The sequence below is a fragment of the Cervus canadensis genome, chromosome 25 (genome assembly GCF_019320065.1).
Source record: "Cervus canadensis isolate Bull #8, Minnesota chromosome 25, ASM1932006v1, whole genome shotgun sequence".
Taxonomy (NCBI): domain Eukaryota; kingdom Metazoa; phylum Chordata; class Mammalia; order Artiodactyla; family Cervidae; genus Cervus; species Cervus canadensis.
Window position 1 is genome coordinate 30,867,193 of NC_057410.1, and position 17,394 is coordinate 30,884,586.

Here is a 17,394-nt window from a genome sequence, read left to right on the forward strand (position 1 = left end):
TTATTACCTTAACAAAGTAATCTCATTTGTGACTCTTGTTTCAACTTCCATGACCTGTGTACTTGGGGACATGCAGTTATCTAACAGGCAGCCTCCTTTGAAATGTGATGTAGTTTTAAGTGAGGATTTACATTGACAGAGAAGTTAAGACACCAAATAAGGCCTCTCTTTTGAGGTTTTACAGTGGGATGTACTTCCCCATCATAGTTTGACTTGGGTCAGAATCATGGTTCTTACAAGTTGGAGTTAATATAGAGCTTTTTATTTTGTTTTTTGGTTATCTTTGGCTTTCTCTCTACTTTGATTGTAATCCTCTGAATCATTTTCTAGTAGTCTCCGTCCTTCTTTAGCTCTGCCATCTTCCTCATTTAAAAGGTAAAGTAGAAAACAGAATATACAGACTCCTAGAAGTTTAGAATTGAAGCAGCAAACCTTTAATCATCTAGTCCAACATTCTGTTCTTTTACATGAAATAGCTGTAATGAGCCTTTTGTTTGTTAGTTTGAATTTACATTTTCATGTTACTCAAAAGTAGTGCTTCCTGGTCTTAGATTCTGAGAAAATGGTAGGCACCCTTGTACACTTGCTCATTCATGCATCTTAAGTGCAGAGTGAACCAGGCACTGTGCTTGGTGCATAAGGGGGCAAGGGTGAATAAGATCACAGACAAGAGAGGATTTAGACATGTCAGCAAATTAAACACAACCCACTGGGTTAAGTCCTATAAACTCTACACCAGTAAGAGAATAATCTTGTCATCCAAATGACATCCCCAAGGGTGGTAGGGAGAGAATATAAAGGCAGCCTTTGTCAAGGAGAGAATGGAGTGCCTGCCACTTTAAAAGATGGGTTGGAATATACTGAGGAGAAATCTTCGGGAGAGGTGGAGGCGGTAAGGAGGGAAGTGGAAGCAGAACAGACATGTACGGGCAGAGCACACTTGGAGTTTCAGGGTGGTTCCAATTTGGCTGGAGTAGCGAGTGCACACTGTGGAGGAGTAGGAATGAGACTAGTGAAGATAACTAGACCCTCACTGTAGAATGTCTCATACACATCGAAAAGAAAGCTCGGTGATAGGGGGCTGCTAATGTGCTTCAGCCTCAGAACAGATGTGATTATATTCGCAGTTTAGAACCTAGTAGTCTAGTGGCAGTGCAGAGAGTGGTTGCAATGGGGGTAAATCTAGAGCAAGGAAACCACTGAGATTACTGCAGTAGTGTAGACCAGAAATAAGGAGGGAATATGAAAGGACAGGAAAGGATTAATAAATTATTCAGAAGTACAGATCAACAGAGCTCAATGATTCAGTTGTGATCATAGAGGGTGGAGAAGAGAGTCGAGTCAGGTTTCTGGCTTTGACCAGTGGATATGTATAGTATCTGGCATATGAGTATTTTATGGCTGTTTAAGGAGTGACATCAAATTTTTTATTCTTTGTGAATCTTTTCCTGATTATGATCCTTGTCTCCTTCAAGATATCAGCACATTTCACAGTTGTCCTTATATATGAAAAGGGAAAGTGAAAGTATTAGTCACTCAGTCCTATTGGACTCTTCAGCTCCAAGCACTGTGGCCCACCAGGTTTCTTTATCCATGGACTTCTCCAGGCAAGAATACAGGAGTGGGTTGCCATTTCCTTCTCCTGGGGATCTGCTTGACCCAGGGATCAAACCCATGTCTCCTGCATTGCAGGCAGATTTTTAACCATCTGAGCCACCAGGGAAGTCCATGTCCTTATGTATAGTTATTTGTATGTGTGGTTTGCTCCCTTGTTCATTTCTTGAAGCCTGGAGCTATTTCTTATTTATGTTCAATCCCTTCTTCTAACATCTACTTTCATGCCCCATTTCAGAAATACAAAATCAGAATTTCCAAGACAGTTACCTAGGAATCTGAAAATTAATAGTTGCCTGGTGGTTTTATTTATTTTTTTAATTAATTAATTTATTTTAATTGTAGGCTAATTACTTTACAATGTTGTAGTGGTTTTTGCCATACATTGACATGAATCAGCCATGGGTGTACATGTGTTCCTCATCCTGAACCCCCATCCCATCCCTCAGGGTCATCCCAATGCACCAGCCCTGAGCACCCTGTCTCATGCATTGCCTGGTCGTTTTAATGATCAGAAGTGTTTTCAGATGCAGAGCAATGAATTAGCTGATGGTGAAGCTGTTTTCTCCTACTAACCATGCTATCAGATGATGGATCAGTTCAGTTCAGTTGCTCAGTTGTGTCCGACTCTTTGTGACCCCATGGACTGCAGCACGCCAGGCTTCCCTGTCCATCACCAACTCCCGGAGCTTGCTCAAACTCATGTCCATTGGGTCGGTGATGCCATCGAACCATCTCATCCTCTGTTGTCCCCTTCTCTTCCTGCCTTCAATCTTTCTCAGCATCAGGGTCTTTTCCAGTGAGTTGGCTCTTCACATCAGATGCCCAAAGTATTGGAGCTTCAGCTTCAGCACCAGTCCTTTCAATGAATATTCAGGACTGATTTCCTTTAGGATTAACTGGTTTGATTTTGCAGTCCAAGGGACTCCAAGAGTCTTCTCCAACACTACAGTTAAAAAGCATCAATTCTTTGGTACTCAGTTTCTTTATGATTCAACTCTCACACCCATACATGACTACTGGAAAAACCACAGCTTTAACTAGACAGACCTAAAGTAATGTCTCTGTTTTTTAATGTGCTATCTAGGTTTGTCATAGCTTTTCTTCACAGGAGCAAGCGTCTTTTCATTTCATAGCTGTAGTCACCATCTGCAGTGATTTTGGATAGTGAATTACTAACTTCAGATTTTTAAATGATGGAGTAAAAATGGTACGTTCTTCCTCTTGGGAATGATTTCAGAATAACAAAGAGGATGAGGATAAGAAATATAAACTCTGCCTTCAGTGATATTAGGAGGCAGCTGCAACCCAAAATTACAATGAAAGTGTTAGTCACTCAGTCTTGTCTTACTGTTTGAGACCCCATGGACTGTAGCCGGCCAGGCTCCTCTGACAATGGGATTCTCCAATCAAGAATACTGGAGAGGGTTGCCATGCCCTCCTCCAGGGGATCTTCCCAACACAGGGATCAAACCCATATCTCTTATGTCTCCTGCACTGACAGGCGGATTCTTTACCACTGAGCCACCAGGGAAGCCCAAACAACAGAAATGTATTGTCTCAGTTCTAGAGGGGAAATGTCCAGGATTAGTGTATCAGCAGAGTTGAAGACTATGAGGGAACAATCTGTTCCAGGAAGAGCATATTTCTAAAAGGTATTTTCAGTAAATTGAGAAAGCCTATGGCTGTGATGTGTGAGGTTATAGACTACTGAAGAGCACTTTCCAGTCTGCACTTAAGTTGTCTGACTTAAGATGGCTTTACTGAAGGTGAAGTACTCTTATACATGCCTACTAAATAGTTGCTAACTAAAATTACTTGCATGCACCCCAAGAACACAAGTTCATGTGGTGTCTTTAGGGATCATTTTCCCTGCAGAATGTAGCTTCAGTTTTGTGCCACTAACAGTGTGCCCCATTGGGCCTCTGGGGTTCCTCAGGGTAGTCCATGAGTCCAGCATTGATAACAGTGAGGATTACTGATTGCTTTCAGCTTCTCCTGTATGATGGTTTAATAACCAGATCTAATTCTTCATGTTTGCCATTTGAGACATTATATAGGATGAAATGTGTTCTAGTTGAAACCTATTTAAAAAAAAAAAGAAACCTATAAGTATCAGAGCTTGAATGTACATCTGAGTAACTCCAAGCTGATCTTCCTTATCCTTTTATGAGTTCATGCTTTCTTAATGCACTCTTATCCACAGGGTGAAGATACTGGAATGAAACGTAAAGTCCATCATATTGCCAAGGAGATCATGAGCTCAGAAAAAGTGTAGGTATCCAGTTTCCAATTCAAAAGACTATTTGTTTCCTCATCGGTTCATTTAAAACATATCTCTCATTGCTGTTTTTTACAGGTTTGTGGATGTGTTAAAACTTTTGCATATTGTAAGTATCTGCTAATATTTTCTTGAAGTCTGACTATCTTCTTTTACATCTTTCCCTATCCTTCACTATGTTCAGTGTCATTAAATTAACATGTATATACACGTATATGCTTTCTAGTACATGGTTATATTAGTAAATTCACACATTTATGTGAAGACAGAAATTTTCTCAAGTGCATTAATCTCATGTATGTATAGTATGCCAGATGATTTCTGAAAAATAGAGCCTTTATATTTCTGTCTCCAAATCTTTAAACTTTTCATCCTCATAATAAAGAGTTATTACAAGGATAATATTTCTTCTCGGCCATTTGCAGAAATCTCTGCTACAGTAGAATTTTGTACAGCAATGGGTAAAGAATGTTGGTGTTCAAAACTGTTCTTCTATATGAACAATCTCCTAGAAAGACACTTAAAATAGATATTTTACCAACAAACTTTTTTAAAGTTCTATTTTCAATTTTTGTAATTGTAAACTTGAACAAACCTGTTGGGAAACAGTTACTGTGTCTGGCTGCATATTCATTTTTCTCATGCACTCCTTTGTACCTGCAAGTTTTCACAAGTTTCGTTACTCATTGGCAGTTAAAGTGCTTTTGGTGTTACTTTGTTTTAGTTATATTTTAGCAGGATATTAAAATTTAGAAAAGAAAAGTTTGAAATAGAGAAAGCAATTTAAAAGAAATGGAAGTGAATTAAATTACCATCCAGGTTTACTTAGATGGCAGTTATTAACTGAATTATTGAGGAGTGGTAGGTTTACAAAATATATACCCATTTATGTCTCTGAAAAGAGTATCATTTTCTGTTTTCTTTTATATAAACATGAAAAGAGGGTTACACTTAAAGGTGTGTAACATTCACCAAACAATCCCCTCTGCTCTGTACTTGGTCCAGGGGGCACATGGAGACCTATTTCCTATGTGAAAAATCTCTAGCTTTGGAAGATTTTTCTTAAAAATTTCTTAGCATTGCTAATTTATTTTTCCCATGAATTGTTTTTCATGTAACCCTTGACTATATTGGTAGGTTCCCTTTTAAAATTAATACACACACACACACACACACACACACATATATGGCAATATTTGATCACCCTGAGCTGTTGATGACAACCATATTGTCATGTAAAAAAAAAAAAATGATAAACTTGGTAAATAAATACTTTTGAAAATAAACTGCATATGTATTTGCTGCTATGCCCCAACCGTCTCTATTGTATAGGGAATTGTAGAGGGAGGAGGAGAAGAAAATGCTAAACTGCTGTTTTCTGGAAAACTTTGAATTTATCTCTAGGATGAGCACATTGTATCTATTTTACATATTTTCTGATAGTCATGGTTAAATAGACAGAGGACCTCCTCAAGGAAATTTTAAGCATCTGCAAGTGAATGAAGAAACTGGTAGAGGCAAAAATTGCTATATAACTTCACTGTGCTATTTGATCAAACCTTGCATGGAATATATGTTCAGGATGCTTGTAGTCTAATATAGTGCTTCTCACACTGCTTTGGTGAGCAAATGAATATTTAAATTGCACATCCATGATGGACCAAAACTTTTGTAAAATGCAATAAAAATTCAGTTCAGTTCAGTTGCTCAGTCTTGTCCAACTCTTTGCAACCCCATGAATCGCAGCATGCCAGGCCTCCCTGTCTATCACCAACTCCCGGAGTTTACTCAAACTCACATCCATCAAGTCGGTAATGCCATCCAACCAGCTCATCCTCTGTCGTCCCCTTCACCTCCTGCCCCCAATCCCTCCCAGCATCAGGGTCTTTTCTGATGAGTCAGTTCTTCGCATGAGGTGGCCAAAGTATTGGAGTTTCAGCCTCAGCATCAGTCCTTCCAATGAACACCCAGGACTAATCTCCTTTAGGTTGGATCTCCTTGTAGTCCAAGGGACTTCCAAGAGTCTTCTCCAACACCACAGTTCAAAAGCATCAATTCTTCGGTGCTCAGCTTTTTTCACAGTCCAACTCTTCACATCCATACATGACCACTGGAAAAACCATAGCCTTGACTAGACAGACCTTTGTTGGCAAAGTAATGTCTCTGCTTTTTAATATACTGTCTAGGTTGGTCATAACTTTCCTTCCAAGGAGTAAGTGTCTTTTAATTTCATGGCTGCAGTCACCCTCTGCAGTGATTTTGGAGCCCAAAAAACTAAAGTCAGCCACTGTTTCCACTGTCTCCCCATCTATTTCCCATGAAGTGATGGGATCAGATGCCATGATCTTAGTTTTCTGAATGATAAGCTTTAAGCCAACTTTTTCACTCTCATCAAGAGGCCCTTTAGTTCTTCTTCGCTTTCTGCCATAACGGTAGTATCATCTGCACACCTGAGGTTATTGATATTTCTCCTGGCAATCTTGATTTCAGCTTGTGCTTCTTCCAGCCCAGCATTTCTCATGACGTACTCTGCATATAAGTTAAATAAGCAGGGTGACAATATACAGCCTTGACATACTCCTTTTCCTATTTGGAACCAGTCTGTTGTTCCATGTCTAGTTCTAACTGTTGCTTCCTGACCTGCATACAGGTTTCTCAAGAGGCAGGTCAGGTGGTCTGGTATTCCCATCTCTTTCAGAATTTTCCACAATTGGTTGTTATCCACACAGTCAAAAGCTTTGGCATAGTCAATAAAGCAGAAATAGATGTTTTTCTGGAACTCTCTTGCTTTTTCAATGATCCAGCGGATGGCAATTTGATCTCTGGTTCCTCTGCCTTTTCTAAAACCAGCTTGAACATCTGGAAGTTCACGGTTCATGTATTGTTGAAGCCTGGCTTGGAGAATTTTGAGCATTACTTTACTAGCGTGTGAGATGAGTGCAATTGTGCGGTAGTTTGAGCATTCTTTGGCATTGCTTTTCTTTGGGATTGGAATGAAAACTGACCTTTTCCGGTCCTGTAGCCACTGCTGAGTTTTCCAAAGTTGATGGTATGTTGAGTGCAGCACTTTCACAGCATCATCTTTCAGGATTTGAAATAGTTCAACTGGAATTCCATCACATCCACTAACTTTGTTCGTAGTGATGCTTTCTAAGGCCCACTTGACTTCACATTCCAGGATGTCTGGCTGTAGGTGAGTGATCACACGATCATGACTATCTGGTTCATGAAGATCTTTTTTGTACAGTTCTTCTGTGTATTCTTGCCACCTCTTCTTAATATCTTCTGCTTCTGTTAGGTACATACCATTTCTGTCCTTTATTGAGCCCAACTTTGCATGAAATGTTCCCTTGGTATCTCTAATTTTCTTGAAGAGATCTCTAGTCTTTCCCATTCTGTTGTTTGCCTCTATTTCTTTGATTGCTGAGGAAGGCTTTCTTATCTCTCCTTGCTATTCTTTGAAACTCTGCATTCAAATGGGAATATCTTTCCTTTTTTCCTTTGCTTTTCGCTTCTCTTCTTTTCACAGCTATTTGTAAGGCCTCCTCAGACAGCCATTTTGCCTTTCTGCATTTCTTTTCCATGGGGGTGGTCTTAATCCCTGTCTCCTATACAATGTCACTAACCTCCGTCCATAGTTCATCAGGCACTCTGTCTATCAGATCTAGTTCCTTAGATCTATTTCTTATTTCCACTGTATAGTCATAAGGGATTTGACTTAGGTCATACCTGAATGGTCTAGTGGTTTTCCCTACTTTCTTCAATTTCAGTCTGAATTTGGCAGTACGGAGTTCATGATCTGAGCCACAGTCACTCCTAGTCTTGTTTTTGCTGACTGTATAAAGCTTCTCCATCTTTGGCTGCAAAGAATATAATCAATCTGATTCCGGTGTTGACCATCTGGTGATGTCCATGTGTAGAGTCTCCTCTTGTGTTGTTGCAAGAAAGTGTTTGCTATGACCAGTGTGTTCTCTTGGCAAAACTCTAGCAGCCTTTGCCCTGCTTCATTCCGTACTCCAAGGCCAAATTTGTCTGTTACTCCAGGTGTTTCTTGACTTCCTACTTTTGCATTCCAGTCCCCTATAATGAAAAGGACATACTTTTTGGGTGTTAGTTCTAAAAGGTCTTGTAGGTCTTCATAGAACCATTCAGTGTCAGCTTCTTCAGCATTACTGGTTGGGGCATAGGCTTGGATTACTGTAACAATGAATGGTTTGCCTTGGAAACGAACAGAGATCATTCTGTCGTTTTTGAGATTGCATCCAAGTACTGCATTTCGGACTCTTCTGTTGACCATGATGGCTACTCCATTTCTTCTAAGGGATTCCTGCCCACAGTAGCAGATATAACGGTCATCTGAGTTAAATTCACCCATTCCAGTCCATTTTAGTTCGCTGATTCCTAGAATGTCGACATTCACTCTTGCCATCTCTTGTTTGACCACTTCCAATTTGCCTTGATTCATGGACCTAACATTCCAGGTTCCTATGCAATATTGCTCTTTACAGCATCAGGCCTTGCTTCTATCACCAGTCACATCCACAACTGGGTATTGTTTTTGCTTTGGCTCCATCCCTTCATTCTTTCTGGAGTTATTTCGCCACTGATCTCCAGTAGCATATTGGGCACCTACCGACCTGGAGAGTTCCTCCTTCAGTATCCTATCATTTTGCCTTTTCATACTGTTCATGGGGTTCTTAAGGCAAGAATACTGAAGTGGTTTGCCATTTCCTTCTCCAGTGGACCACATTCTGTCAGACCTGTCCACCATGACCCATCCGTCTTGGGTGGCCCCACATGGCATGGCTTAGTTTCATTGAGTTAGACAAGGCTGTGGTCCTGTGATCAGATTGGCCAGTTTTCTGTGATTATGGTTTCAGTGTGTCTGCCCTCTGGTGCCCTCTCGCAACACCTACCCTCTTACTTGGGTTTCTCGTACCTTGGACGTGGGGCATCTCTTCATGGCAGCTCCTTACCTGGGACGAGGGGTACCTCCTCACGGCCACCCCTTCTGACCTTGAACGTGGAATAGCTCCTTTCAGCCCTCCTGCGCCTGAGCAGCTGCCCCTCCTTGGACGTGGGATTGCTCCTCTCGGCCGATGCCCCGACCGCGGGCGTGGGGCAGCTCCTCTCGGCCGCCACCCTTAACCTTCAACGTGGGGTAGCTCCTCTCGGCCACTCCTGGGCCATTGCAGCGTGGTGCTGTCAAATGGAAAGAAAAGTTTCCAATCCCTTATTCTTACTTTTTTTGACTGATGTCTTTGTATACCTATAGCAATTTGTAGACCACACTTGGAGAAGCATTAGCTAAGTAGATTCTGTTTCTTACTAGGTATGTGAATTTTAGAAAACAGTTTAGGGAAATCCATGGCTGTCTAGTGGTTAGAACTCTGAGCTTTCACTGCTGAGGGTCCAGGTTCCATGCCTGGTCAAGGAACTCAGGGTCTCACAAGCTGTGGTGTGGCCAAAAAAAAAAAAAAATCCATCTCTCAGGTCATGAGGAATCAGTGAAATAAAAAGTATGAAAAAACCTAATATTATAAAATATACGGTAGGATCTCCAGTTGCTCTTATATTTTCTTCTTCTCCTTCCTCCCATGTAGAGCATCAGTGAATGAAGTATCCATTTTAATATTACCAGGCAGTAGACTTTTCACAATTCTGACGCTTTCAAATGCCTTTTCCTCTACCCCTGAACTAAAATTTCATTTTCACGAAGGAAGTTCTGATTCCAGTAGGTAGGGAAGCACTTTTAAAAAAGCATTGAAATGAAGTGAAGTGAAAGTCACTCAGTCGTGTCCGACTCTTTGTGACCCCATGAGCTAGCTATACAGTCCATGAAATTCTCCAAGCCAGAATACTGGAGTGGGTAGCCTTTCCCTTCTCCTCGGGATCTTCCCAACCCAGGGATCAAACCTAGGTCTCCTGCATTGCAGGCGGATTCTTTACCAACTGAGCCACAAGGCGAGCCCAATAAAAGCATTACCAGAGTGTTTGATTTTTTTAAAAAAATATGTATCCTGATTCTTACCTCTGTATTTTTGGAACAAAACAAAAGCACCATAAGAATAGACAATTAGACCAAAATGTTTCCCTTATCATCTCAGATCTGATAGATGGCCTTGGCTTCTTCCCCACTGATGTTGAACAGAGTGAATCATCCATAACTCACCTTGATTTGTACGTCTTCAAAACCTCCTAAGCTTTTAATGTAGGAGTGAGAACAGATCATCTGCCAACCTCATGTTAACATCCTGTCTGGTATGTGAAAAGGGTACCTCAGCAGAGCCCAACATTAGTGGGTGTCTTAACAGCCAGGCATTGAAACAGATTCTGAACCATTGCTAGGAGGGCTCTGTCACCAGGATAATGTGGGTAAAGCCAAAACCATCTCTTGTTTCAATCCAGCACTCCGATCATGCTATTAAGGCTCATGTTTATTCTTCTACCACAGAGGTATAGTTGGAATCCTGGATAGTTGGAATCCTGAGTGCTGCTGCTATCTGATTTCATCTAAATGAATTAACTACTGTGTTATATGATAGAATATGACTGCTTTAAAATATCTAACAGGTTTTAGATAACCCAGTGGGAATTTTTGGAAATCAACCCACTATATTAGTGGTTTGGGAGGAGCTATTATTTCAGTTATATGTGATTTCCCATTAGTAGTTTTCCATATTTGAGACTCTAGGTTAGCATTAATAGATCTTTCTCTGAAACAGAAATGTTCAGTATCTGCACTGTCCAGTACAGTAGTCACACTCAAAATTTTAATATATCACTGTAGCTCACTATCATTTCTTTGTTTTGAATTTGATGAACTAGGTGATATAGCTCATGAAAGTAATTTTAAATCTAAACTAATGAATTTTATCATATTACATTGGAAAGAATTAGATTTAGGTAGAGATCATGTGATTTAAAGTATACTTAAGATTCTAAGAATTGGTTGAAGGCTTTGATTCTTCTGATGTTTGCGAGAAAAAATTGGGCCTGCAGAGGCAGTAGCAAGACTTTAAAAGTAATGTTTTATATGAACCTTACTCTGCAGTATCTACCATGAGCACTTAGACTTTGACCTGGATTTGAAAAAATGGTCCAATATACACATTGTCTCTAAGTCAATACACTATTGAGTCCAAAGAAAAAAGAGATTCTCTTTTCAAAATAGTAATGACATCCATATAGCTGCCAAAGCCAGAAAACTAGGACTTGTTCTTCATTTCTCCCTCTCACCTGTCTTGCCAAACTGTCAGCAATCCTGCTGATTTTATTTCCTCTTTGCTGCCACTATCCTAGTCCAGAATATCATCTCTTACTCAAAACAGCATCAGCCTTTTAACTGGGCTTCCTATTTCCATTCTTATCCCTTCAGTCTCTTCCTTAAAATACTTTTTCATGTGAAGGATTAAGGGTGATTTTCTTAAAATACTTTTTAGGTCATGTCACTCTCCTGCATTAAGCTGTTTACATGATTCCCATTGCATTAATAATAAAAACCATTACTTAGCAAGTCCAAGTCCTGTAAGTAGGATGACGATCTGTCCTAGTCTACTTTTGACCATCTTGGTTATTATCTTGGCATAATATTATTAACAGGCTTCTCAGGTGACTCAGTGGTAAAGAATTGCTTGCCAGTGAAGGAAATGTAGGTTTAATTGCTAGGTCAGGAAGATCGCTTGGAGAAGGGAATGGCAACCCACTCCAGTATTCTTGCCTGGGAAATCCCGTGGGTAGAGGACCCCGGCAGGCTACAGTCCATGGGGTTGTAAAAGAGTCAAACATGACTTAGTACTACACAACAGCAACAAATATTGTTAATAGAGCTTCCTTTAACTGTCAGAAATGATCTAATTTGGATAGTGAATTATGGTTCCCTGTGCCTGTAGGGTGCTCTGTATTTGGCTTCTAGTAATGAGATGAAAATCCCACGGATGGAGGAGCCTGGTAGGCTACAGTCCATGAGGTCGCGAAGAGTTGGATACGACTGAGCGACTTCACTTTCACTTTTCACTTTCATGCACTGGAGAAGGAGATGGCAACCCACTCCAGTATTCTTGCCTGGAGAATCCCAGGGATGGGGGAGCCTGGTGGGCTGCCGTCTATGGGGTCACACAGAGTTGGACACGACTGATGTGACTTAGCAGCAGCAGCAGCAGCAGCAGCAGCAATGAGATGAAAAGGTAGTGAAAGAGAGAAAGGCTTTCTCTGAGTTGTAAAAGACTATGTTCTGTCCCATCGTGGCTTGCTTTCAGTTTTTAGTTCAGTGCTAAGGTTATTTCTGCTGAGAGATTTTGCCAATGCAGTTTCGTGGGATATTTATCCTTCTTTCATTTGTTCAAGCTACTTCTTTCTTTATCTTTCCAGTTTAAGGTGACTTTAAGGTGGGCTTAAGATGACTTCCTCAAAGAGGTCTTCTTTGACCACCCTTTTCAACTTTCTTGTGTTTGTTTTCTTCTTGATACTTCACATATATTGTTTATTTGTTTACTTGTTTGTTTTTAGTCTCTTCTAAAATGCAGGGCTTCCCTGATGGCTCAGATAGTAAAGAATCTGCCTACAATGTGGGAGACCTGGGTTCGATCCCTGGGTTGGGAAGATCCCCTGGAGAAGGAAATGGCAACCCACTCCAGTTTTCTGGCCTGGAGAATCCCTTGCACAGAGGAGCCTGGCGGGCTACAGTCCGTGGAGTCAGAGTCGGACACGACTGAGCGACTTTCACTTTACTTCACTTTCTAAAATGTAAGCTAGGTGAGGACAGCGACCCTATAGGATCACTTTTTTTCAGAAAAGAAAAAAAAGTGAAAGTGTTAGTCGCTCAGTCATGTCCAACTCCTTGTGACTCCATGAACTGTAGCCTGCTAGGCTCCTCTCTCCATGGGATTCTCCAGGTAAGAATACTGGAGTGAGTTACCATTCCCTTTCCCAGGGGATCTTCCCAACCCAGGGATATCTTCTGAGTTTCCCATCATTTCTATTGTGTGGAAGGCCCCCAGTAAGTGTTATTGAATGAATGAATGTGACTAATTGGCTAGTGGTTAGGAATTGTGCTTCTGCCACTAACTGTGCTCTTGGACAAATTAATCAAGCCTTGGTTTCTTCTTGAAAACGGGAATAATAACCACATTTGGTGCAATGGTTAAATGTGATCATACAAAATAAATGTTAGGCACTTAATTAGTGTTAGCTGCAGGTGAAGTGGACATGCTTCAGGTTAATGTGCTGTTATTTAGAATTATTTGTATCAGTTAAAATCTGTACTGTTTAATTTTGTACCAAGTAAGCTTTTACTCAAATCCATCAAAATAGAATTTGTTCCTGAAAAATACCCTACTAGGTTTCTTCTTCCATTAGAAAGTAAGCTCCATGAAAGCAGGGATTTTTGTCTGTTTTATTTAGTGTTACCCCACTAAATTAATATATATTAAATGAATGATAGGAAAGTGATGAATACTTCTTGGTTTGGTAGAGCTCTAGTTAATTATATTTCTTTTCTTCTTTTGTACCAGAAGTTGTCCAAACCAGAGGTTGCTATAATATTGTTTATAAGTACCATTTTCAAGATAAAACACCTTAGACATCTAATATAATTAAGTACAAATGATACTGTGTTTTTTTTTGGTTTGATTTTGTTATCTGATTTGCTAGTAGATGTATCTATAAACTTACTTTATAAATGTCTAAACAGCATGATTTAAATAATACATTTTACGAGCGAATGATCAGAGACTTTGAGGTCTTTTGAACAAAGATGGACTGGTTAAGTTGTATATAAGTGGTACTTGTAATGAGGCATCTTTGTTCCACCAATTTCCTTAGGCTGAGATATACATTACCCTGAAGATTTGAGAAGACTCCCACTTAAAATCCATAGAGTTAGACGCAGAGTTACTGTGGACATTCAGGTGTTTGTTAGTAAATAGAATATATCTTTTTTTTTTAAAAATGCCTTATAAAAGGAATAAAAGACTTCCTCGTAGAAGCCTCCAGTTGTTACCATATTAAAATGACCATCTTGTTTTACCAAATACACTGTCTCTTTTCAGTTTTGTGAACTATTTAATTATTATTTGTTTTTTAGTTTTGAAGCATCCTCCTGTAGTGTATGTTGACATGGACCGCAAACCTTCAGTTTGGAGTGGCTTCCTTCACTGAGTGAAGTTCACTGTTAAGCATGTCTCTGTCTTGCCACTGTTCTGTTGGTTTTCCTTCCCTTCCTTTGATGTCTCCTTCTGTTCATAGACCTCTGTTTGAGAGCTCTTTTTCCAAGCTTCCAGGGACTTGTGATTGTAAATGGTGCTCATGTGAGCATTTAAAATAACTGAATCTCCTTTAATGAAATAAATGGCCGTCTACTGAGTGCTGTCTGTGCCCCTTGCAGCGTGCTATGTTACATAAATTATCTGTTTCAGTCCTCATAACAACCCTGTCAAATGGGTGTCATGTCTGTTTTTTAAGGGAAGAAAGTGACCTAACTGCCAAAAGTACCCCATTACTAAATGGCAAAGCCAGACTTTAAATTCTGGTCCCTTTGAACCCAGGTGCTAAGTGAATGTTCAAAAATTGATTAAAAGTTGTTACTTGGAATGTCTGCTGTGCTGTGTAGGCTGTGGTGTTACCTTTGAGTTTATTGGCTTTGCTTTCAGATTATCACCAGGTCTGAACATAGAGAAAGGGAGGAGTAACTTCCTTGGTCAAATATTTTCATTTTAGAACAAAATCAAGTTATGAATGTGGAGCCTACCCCTCATCCCCATTTTTACTTCACAGCATCACACTGCCTTTTGCATAGTTATCCAAGCGCTCTGATCTTAGCAGCTCCTTTGCTTTTCCTTAATATGAAGTGATTAGTGCCCCTCATATAGGCAGGGAGCTCTATGGAGCCCCTTGTCTGCCCATATATCCATTTGGTCTTTGTAATTCACTGTGTCATCATAGTGGTTAAGTAATGCCCTAAGGTCAGGTCATGCCAGTCAGGACAACTGGTCATTAAGTCACTTGCTGCTCTTTGGCCCTGGGAATTTAAAGTCTGACCTGACGAACAAGGCCTTCTGTTTTGTGCTTCATTGCGTTAAAATGTTCAGTCTCGATTTTGTTTGCATTGATTTTTGCTTGCTTTTGCCCAGGAGATCAGAGGTGGTAAGACTAGTATGTTAATATCTCACAGGAACTGAGTATTTTTTTTAAAGTTGATCTGGTTCTTTGCAGGTTTTCTTCAAATTATTAAGAATAATATTATACTACACTTCTCTTTCTTTCTTTTTTTTATTTATTTATTTTTTCATTTATTTATATTAGTTGGAGGCTAATTACTTTACAATATTGTAGTGGTTTTTGCCATACATTGATATGAATCAGCCATGGATTTACATGTGTTCCCCATCCTGAACCCCCCTCCCACCTCCCTCCCCATCCCATCAGGACACCCATTTCTATTTCTAAAAAGGCCAAGTTGGTGGTGATTAGGAACTAAAGTATCAGTGGTTTAGTTTTGCATATAGACTCTTTGGTACGTTTTATGTTAGAAGAATAGACTGGAGTATATGTAGTTGATATTTTAAAAAACTCATTTACCCAACTTTTAAAAATAATTTTATTTTTGTTTATTTATTTTTGACTGTGCTGGGACTTTGTTGCTGCATGGGCTTTTTCTCTAGTTGCAGCAAGTGGGGGCTCCTCTCTACTGGCTATACATGGGCTTCTCTTGTGGGACACAGGCTCTAGCACATGTGGGCTTCAGTAATTCTGTCTCCTGGGCTTTAGAACACAGGCTTAGTAGTTGTGCACAGGCTGAGGTGCTCCGCAGCACATGGGATCTTCCTGGACCAGGGATCAAACCCCTGTCTCCTGCATTGGCAGGCAGATTCTTTACCACTGAGCCACCAGGGGCGCCATCACCTAACATTTTTATACTATAGCTCCCCTCACCCCATTTATGTTAATTACTCAGCTTTTCCGGTGTGAAAAAGTATACTCTGGATCTAACTGAAAGTACCAGTCCTATGGTCTTGTGTCCTTACTGACTTAGTCAAGGGGGTGTTGGCGACTTTAGATTCTTCTGCCCCAAAATAGTTTTGCCTCTGGCTCTTAAGTGTCATCACACTTTCCCGAAATATCCTGGCTCTTGGCATTTAGAATAACCAGACATATGTTGTAATCATCCTTTCTATTAAAAAAATTTCTTTTTCCTCCTTCCAGTGACACGTTTGGCAGTGGTTGAGGTCCACGAAGAGCTGAGAAGTTAGACTGTGTGTAGTTCTGCGTGACTTAGTTACATCTGGCACTGTGACCACTGCACATGGCTTTCAGGGGATGGTGGCCCAGGGGTGGGGAAATGAGATGGGGGCCAGGGCTGCCCTGTGCAGTTAAGAAGGCCGTCGTAAACATTCTTCTTTTGCTCTTATAATTATTATATTTCTCTTTTGACATGCTCTCATAATTAAAAAAAAAATACATCATGGCAGACTTCCCTGGTGGTTTAATGGTTAAGACCAGTGCTTCCACTGCAGGGGTCATGGGTTCAATCCCTGGTCTGGGAACTAAGATCCTACAAGCCTCACAGTTCAGTTCAGTCGCTCAGTCATGTCTGACTTTTTGCAACCCCATGGACAGCAGCACGCCAGGCTTCCCTGTCCATCACCAACCCCCAGGGCCTCCTCAAACTCATGTCCATCGAGTTGGTGATGCCATCTATTTCATCCTCTGTTGTCCCCTTCTCCTCCTGCCTTCAATCTTTCCCAGCATCAGGGTCTTTTCCAGTGAGTTGGCTCTTCACATCAGATGCCCAAAGTATCGGAGCTTCAGCTTCAGCACCAGTCCTTTCAATGAATATTCAGGACTGATTTCCTTTAGGATTAACTGGTTTGATTTTGCAGTCCAAGGGACTCCAAGAGTTTTCTCCAACACTACAGTTAAAAAGCATCAATTCTTGGGTACTCAGTTACTTTATGATTCAACTCTCACACCCATACATGACTACTGGAAAAACCATAGCTTTGACTAGACAGACCTTTGTTGGCAAAATAATGTCTCTGCTTTTTCATATGCTCTCTAGGTTTGTCATAGCTTTTCTTCCAAGGAGCACAGTACAACCAAAAAAAATGTCATCTTGAGCCATTCGTTCCTCCAGAACTGCTGACATTACCCAGTAGTACTCAAAACAAAAACCACAGTTTTGCCAGGTGTGTGTCAGGGACCTCCAGTTAGGGGTGACCACCTTACTCGTCAGCACAGCGTACTAGCTGGTCTCTGTTGACTGTGTCTTAAATAAACCAGTTTCCTTTTTGGCAGTGGTGGCAGACATGGAATGCAGAGTCTAGCAAAAGCTGTGTCAAATAGATCCTTAAGCTACTTAGCAGCTAACTGCTGTCACTGTCCTGGCTGAGGAAATGCCTTCTAACTGGAAAATAAAAGTCATCCTGCTGCCAGGGACAAACATATTCATCATTTAACCCATCAGTGCTTCTTGTTTTGCTGAAAAAGGAACTCTTGCATCT

General features: G+C 40.5%; 1 protein-coding gene across 2 annotated transcripts in view; it reads left to right on the top strand.

The window, feature by feature from the left end:
• The window catches only part of FGD6 (FYVE, RhoGEF and PH domain containing 6), a 114,348-nt gene that overhangs the window by 50,333 nt on the left and 46,621 nt on the right, over positions 1 to 17,394 (top strand). For both annotated transcript variants that reach the window (XM_043446192.1, XM_043446193.1), the window contains exons 4-5: positions 3,821 to 3,888; positions 3,974 to 4,004. In XM_043446192.1, coding sequence (XP_043302127.1) covers positions 3,821 to 3,888; positions 3,974 to 4,004 — 99 coding nt within the window. The remainder of the gene's footprint in view (positions 1 to 3,820; positions 3,889 to 3,973; positions 4,005 to 17,394) is intronic.